The sequence below is a fragment of the Cricetulus griseus genome, chromosome 6 (assembly GCF_003668045.3).
Source record: "Cricetulus griseus strain 17A/GY chromosome 6, alternate assembly CriGri-PICRH-1.0, whole genome shotgun sequence".
NCBI classification, from domain to species: domain Eukaryota; kingdom Metazoa; phylum Chordata; class Mammalia; order Rodentia; family Cricetidae; genus Cricetulus; species Cricetulus griseus.
The window spans coordinates 86,876,436-86,883,837 of NC_048599.1; the positions used below are offsets into that span (position 1 = coordinate 86,876,436).

At 36.6% G+C, this 7,402-nt stretch overlaps 1 protein-coding gene across 1 annotated transcript; it reads left to right on the plus strand.

Annotated features, from left to right (window-relative positions):
* The first annotated feature begins 1,140 nt into the window (after positions 1-1,140).
* On the plus strand, positions 1,141-2,090 carry LOC100756650 (olfactory receptor 4A5-like). Its single transcript, XM_027421063.1, is given in 2 exon segments — positions 1,141-1,579; positions 1,582-2,090. Coding segments are annotated over 2 exon segments (948 nt in total).
* Positions 2,091-7,402: the final 5,312 nt, after the last annotated feature.

Genomic DNA, 7,402 nt, shown 5'->3' on the forward strand with positions numbered 1-7,402 from the left:
TGGTTGTTTAATTAACTTTAGTGGTCTATTTAAAATTTTAGCTAGATGGTGGTGCTGCAAAACTTAAATCCCAGCTAATGGGAGGCAGAGGCAGGTGGATCTCTGCAAATTTGAGGCTAGCTTTTCTACAGGGCTAGTTCCAGGACAGCCAAAGCTACACAGAGAAACATTGTCTCAAAAACCCAAAAAAAGTTTCAATTATTTATTTATTTTATTATGTCATTTATCCCCTTTCCTTTCTTTCACCTAATTCTTTTTATGCACCTGTTACTGTCTCTGAAATCCATGAAATTTGTTCTTTCGTTTTGTTATACAAACACACACACACATGCACCTACCTCCCCCACTAAACGTATAAATACAACTTTCCTAGATTCTTTTGGATGTGTGCCTCTTTTTATTTGGAGGCACACATCCAAGTGATTAATCTGTCAGGGGCATTCCCTTCAAAGAAAATTGATTCTCCTGGGTGCTATCAACTGTCAAAAGTTCTTTTGCTTGGGGTGGAACATTGTGCTAAACTCCACTTTCCATGCTGAAACTTTTGTCTGGCCTGAGACTAGCAGGTCTTACACACATTCAACTGTTCCACAGCAGTTCATATATACATTTTGTGTGTTTTAGTGTAAGCATGCTCCTGTATTAGAGAACAACCCAAGGCAATAGGTTCTCTTCCACTGAATGGTAAATGGAGATCAAACTGTGGTCATCAGGCTTGGAGGTAGCAGCCTTTACCTGGTGAGCCAACTCCCTTGTTCTCTTTGTAGGATTCTTAAAAAGATGATTCTTTCTTGTGTTCATTTCCCGTTATCTATATAAAGACACAATTGTTATAATGAGTTTCATGTGTATGATTTACGGATACTGCTTTGTCTGCTTTTCTGTCTAGAATTCTACCAAAGTCTTGAGATAGAACTTGGTGCTTTTAAGTATTCTAGATATCCAAACACAAGGTCTATAGCAATACTTAAAGAGAAACTCACCGGATTCTGTCTGAACATTGGCTGCTGGTTCACCACTGCAGAGCACAGTGATAAAGATGAATTTCAAGACAGAACTGATTCAAGGTTTGCTCAAAATTCATGGAAGGTGGTTTTCTATTGAACTTCTGTCTCTGAAACAAGCCTAATAGGAGATCAAATGGGACAGAATAACAGTGTTTCAGAGTTTACACTCTTGGGACTCACCCAGGATCCTGCTGAACAAAAAGCATTATTTGTCATGTTTTTACTCTTCTACATTGGAATAATGGTGGGAAACCTGCTCATTGTGGGGACAGTGATTGGCAGCCCCTCCTTAGACTCCCCAATGTACTTTTTCCTTGCCTATCTTTCCCTCATAGATGCCATGTATTCAACTACCATTTTGCCCAAGTTGCTTATAGACTTACTTTGTGATAAAAAGACTATTTCCTTCACAGCTTGCTTGGTCCAGCTATTTGTAGAGCACTTATTTGGTGGTGTTGAGATCTTTCTCCTGGTTTTTATGGCCTATGATCGCTATGTGGCAATTTGTAAGCCACTGTACTATTTGACTATTATGAATCAATGGGTTTGCATCCATTTGGTGGTGCTATCTTGGCTGGAGCATTTGCCCATGCTCTGCTTCAAGTTCTTTCTGTCTATAAACTTCCTTTCTGTGGGCCTAATGTCATTGACCACTTTACCTGTGACATGTATCCATTATTAGGACTTGCATGCACTGATACTTCCTTCCTTGGCCTCAGTGTAGTTGCCAATAATGGAGCAATGTCTGTAGTGGTCTTTATCCTTCTCCTTGTCTCCTATGGAATCATTCTTAACTCTGTTAAGACTCACAGTCAGGAAGGTAGGCGAAAAGCCCTGTCTACCTGCAGTTCCCACATCATGGTGGTTGTCCTCTTCTTTGTTCCCTGCATTTTCATGTACGTTAGACCTGTCTCTAACTTTCCTATTGATAAGTTCATTACTGTGTTTTATACAGTTTTCACTCCCATATTGAATCCTTTAATATACACTTTGAGAAATTTAGAGATTCAAAAATCTATGGAAAAACTGTGGGGTAAAATGTTCACTGGAGACAGAATAAGAATTTCTTCTTTTTACTCCTAATTTTAAGGTAAATATCATGAATATACCCAAGTAATATGTCTTAGAATTTCTACATTCTACATGTGCGATTTGGTATTTTTTTGTGAAGGAATCCGTTGTGATTTTAATTTTCTTTGTTATTGCTATAATTGAATATATTGTTAGCCATTTGTTGGATTTCCTACCTTTACTATTTTCAATGAAATGTGTCCTTTTCTTTTTCCTTTCAATTTTTGAATAAAAATATTTTTCTAATATCATGGAGTGATGAGTTCTTTAGGTTGTTTTGGTCTAATTTTTAAATTTTTATATGTGATGCAAAGTCATCCATTTGTGATTTTTGCTTACACCATTATCATTCAGTGGTATGTTTTGATGAATACGAACCTCCAATTAAATTTAATGATATTTAATAATACTTTTCTTAAATAATTTTACACAACACCTCCCTCTACTCTTCTGAGATCATAAATACCTCCTTTCCCATTTGGATCTACCCATTTTCTGTCTCTTCTTAGAACACAAAGTCATTGAATGGATAAGAATAAAATAAAACAAAAAATTACAATAAAAGAAAAACAAACAAATTGTAATAGGATAAAATAAATACACATGCCAGACATTGGTGGTGCATACCTTTAATCCCAGCACTCGGGAGACAGAGGCAGATAGATCTCTGTGAGTTCGAGGCCAGCCTGGTCTCCAGAGCAAGTGCCAGGAGAGGCTCCAAAGCTACACAGAGAAATCCTGTCTCGAAAAACCAATAAATAAATAAATAAATAAATAAATAAATAAGCATAAGAAAACGAGCCCAAGAAAAGGCAACAGGAACAAATTTAGACACGGAGATGCACTTGTTTGCACATTCAGGAATCCCATAAAAACACAATATCGGAAGACATTATACATATGCAAGGATCTTTAGGGTAGAAAAGTAAAATAAATAAAAGATAGGATGTGGCACTATGATTTGGGTCTATTCTTAAGTCTAGTTTGCTTCTCCAGGAAGATTTCCTTGAAGAGAATTGAATTTTCATTTGCAAGTGGCTGTCATTTGGAGACAATAACATCTGGTTTAGGGATGAGAGCATGTGTGTGCTCTCTAATTGTCTCTGTTGTAGGACTGCATCTTGTGTAGACCCATCCAGGCTCTGTACAAGCTGCATCAGTCTTTGTGAATTCATATTAGAAGGCCTTGTTTATTTGGTGGCCTCTATCTCCTCTGCCTCTTACACTATTTATTCCTCCTCTTCTGCAGGGTTTCCTGAGCAATAAGAGTAGAGATTTGATGAAGACATCTGATTTATGAATGAGTGTTTCAAGGTCTCTCATTTTCTGTACGTTGTCTGGGTGTGAGTCTCTGTATTTGTGTTATAATTGTGCTTGCATATCATGCAGGCAGGACAAAATTGTAAATTGGAGAAGTTGTAGCTGAGTTGGTATTTATGGTTTTCCTTTAGTATTGTCCAGTACCTTCCAGTAGCAAGTAGTCTAGCCTGTAGTGGTGAAGACTCTTTGTAGGCACCAGCTCAACTTCCTCATGTTCAATGATATGTGTATGTGTTGTGTTCAGCAACAGGGCCTTGGTGTCATTTTATGGTGAGTAACATAAAGCCTTGGCAACAGGTTGGGTTCTTTGGGAGTTCCCATGAAGCCTCTTTGGCCAAAAACTCATTTAGATACTACCCGTTTCTGATACTGGAAGCATCATCTGATGAGAAGAAATTTCCAGTTGGGGTTCTGTTTCCTCTGTTATTTGGTGATTTTATTTAGATATCTTCATTTATGTATCTTTTAGGAAGATATTACTGTATTAGGCTTCTATACTACCAATCAAATGGCCCTTAATTTTGGCTGTCTCTCCCCATAACCCTCCCTTTTTCCCAGTTTCCTCATCATTCACCAGTGTTTACCTTTGAGTAACCCATTCTTGTTTTTCTGCAATCTCCCAGAGCTATCTAGTGACTCTCTTTATCTCTTCTTATTACTTTCAGTTTGAATCTATGTTGTCAGATACTAGGTTTGAGATGCCTGCTTTCTTCCTGGTCCCATGTATCAGAGTATCACTGTCCATTCTTTTACTCTCAGGCAGTGTCTATATTTAAATTATGGTTTGCTCTTTTGTAGGCAGCAGGTAGATGGATTTTGTTTCTTGATCCATTCAGTCAGTCTATGTCATTTGATTAGAGAATCGAAATGACTGATATTTATCATTACTGGTGTGTGCTAATTATGGTCATCCTGTTGTTTATTTTTGGAGTTGTTCTTGTTCTCAGTGGTATTTTGTGTTTTAATAATTATTGAAATAATCAATATTGGCTCAGGACACCTCAAGACCAAGTTCTCTGCAAAAAGTAGATTTATTTGTCCAAGTGACATGAAGAGCAGAGAATAAGAGATAAGGACAGGAGATAGAGGACAAGGGAGATTGGGAGAGGTACAAGGGAGAGGGAGAATGAGTATTTGCCCTGGAAGGACAAAGGACTATTTCTGAATAGAGAGGAGGCAGACATGGCCTATGGACAAATTGTACCTTATAAAGGTAAAAGGGAAACTCATTGTTAGGATAAGTTTTTATTTTTGATAGAGCATCTTCATTAGGTGAGCTCTAGGGGCCTTTTGGTTGCTGGACTTTAGTGGTCAGCCTCAGGAGGAGGAAGTAGCCACATAAGGTAATGGACCTTGGTGGCTAGCTTTAGGAATGTAATCTAATGTTGTTTTTGAGGCAGAGAGAATGGGGGAGAAGGGCAAGAACTGCCAGAACCATGCTCACCATGGTTGGGATGGCTAGAGTCCCTTCATTCCTACCATTTTGATATATTATTAGGTTGCTGGGTGTTGGGTAAGTGTGTGTTTCTCTATCTGGTTGCTTCCTGTTGATTTTTGGGGCGTCATTGTAAGAAGAGCCATGGAATCTGGGTTGCTGGTTTTCTTGTTATTGAATTTTAAATCAGCTTGGCTGTTAGCTGGTCTTTCTTGGTAAGATTCAAGGCTTTTATATCTATGGATTATTGTAAAGAAGAAGTCTGTTCAAAGAGATGATCTCATTTGAACATGTTCCAAATATTTTAACAAGATTATCGATTTAAATAGCAATGGAGCAAAAAAAAAGACATCATATTGAATAAAAATGGAAGAAATGTTTTTCTGATTAAATGGCCAGGAAGTCTCTGGTATTTAACCCTTAATGCATCCTGTCCTTATGCTTTACTCATCATTATGACAGTCTATGGAAGGTGTCAGTTTCCTGGAGTCTTCTACATACAGGGAAATGTTTTTTACAAGAAAGAAAGGAGTTCATAGAGATTCTATCTAGTGACAGAGACCGAAGGCTTCTGAATGTAGTCATGAAAACTTTCACCACTAATGCTTCAGTAACTCAAACCACTGATTTGTCATGTTGAGTACCTGGCTTATTTGTGAGTCACAGGAATGCTGCCGTACTTCAAAAAGTCAAGACCTTTTGGATGCCTTTAGTATTAAAAGAGATAAATTCATACAATTAATTGTAGTGTTTTGCACTTTTATTTAAATATGACCACATAAAGAGGGTTAACACTTTAAAATTATTAGCCGATATTTTATACACATGCAAATAATAAATCTTCATAGTTTTTATGAAAAGAATTTTAGGATGTGACAATATTCATCTATTTTCTTGAGTGAGTTTTGACATTACATTTAAATGTTTTGTATTTAAGTTTTAAATTGGATATTCATATATTTCTCTGAAAGACTAAGATAATATAAATTTTTGTAGAAATGTGTTTTCTGCAGTGTCTTTGTGTCCTTTCTTCATGTGTTGAACATTCATATATTGTCATGTGATCTGTGAAGGCACATAGGTACATGAAATTATTTCAGCTATACTAGAAAAGGAAGCCTTGGTTTTTCTGGAAGAAAGCTAAGCACCATGTTGTGAGTACATGAGACCACAAACAAGGCATGCTAGCTTAAGATTTCTGGGATACACTGAAATATAGCTGATGTTAGATTTGTGCTTAAATTAAAGGTGTGCTCTCTGGAACAAAAACCATGGAGAGCATAAAGAGTATATTAATCATAGTTTATTATGATGGGAGATCGAGAAATGGAAGAGCAGAGTAGGGCAGGGAAAGAGAGAGAGAGGTACAGAAAAGCATTGGAGAAGTAAGAGAAGAGGAAGAGAAGAGGGGCAGAGAGCATGGAGTGGGAGAAGAGAAGAGAGTATAAGTGTGCAGGGGTCTGTCTTTTAAAGGGGTCCTCAACACCTGCGTGCAGACTTAGTTCCCATGGAACCCTGGGCTGACCAGGGTACTGCCTGAGTGGATTCTACCAGGTAACAGGGGCAGGGCAGCATAATGCCTAAACCTTTCAGCTGATGTTTTAAGTCATGTGTTTTCAAAAGAAATATCAAAATTGGGGAAATTAAGATGCTTCCCAAAGAAATTAATAATAAAATATAAATATATTTGCTATTAGTTTTACAGATTGATTTTTTGGTGGGTAATGTAACAGTTTAACAAAAGAAGTTGAAATATATTATCATTGTCTTAAATAGTATAAAGTACAGTGATCTATTATTTTTATTTTATGGGACATTGTGTTTTATGTGCTTTGTTAAAAAGAATGCATAGTCAGTTTAGATATATTGAAACAGAGAAATTAAAAATTCAGTATCCTCATAAGTACTTAAAGTGTACAATATTGAGTGTCTATTATATTTCTGTTTCTTGATGCTGTATTTTATGTGTGTACTTTGAAATTGCCCAATGAATACATTAGTATAAGTAAATAGAGAAAACCATATAAGAATACCTCACCTTCTACCACAGAGGTTTATAGATTGTTACTGAGCAGTTGTTGTTATAGGGTTGTTATAACTGTTATTGGATAATAAAGACATTTTGATGAACTTATATGTTTTAATTGGAACAAATACTGTCTTGCGTATTTATACTCTTCTCCCCTTCACGCTTTTGTTCCCTTTAAATCCCCTTTGTTTTCCTGGATACTTTCCCTCCTTTCCCACCCAACTACCTCTCAACCCTCTCAAAACAAAAATGAAGATCAAAATAAACAAGAACCCATTAAGAGAAAAGATGCCAAACCAAACATAATGAATAAAGCCATAGTAGGTTGCACACAACTGAATCTCCATCAATATGGAGGGATTGTGCTGTTGGTCCCATAACCTATGGAGCAAGAACACTTCTTCAATGTAATATTGTATTTATCTTTCTTCAACATATATATGGTAATTATAACTGAAATACAAATCAATGTTTGTGTTATCGGGAATAGGATCTTATTGGTAATACAGGCTCTATGATATGTTATTTATAAAAAACCTG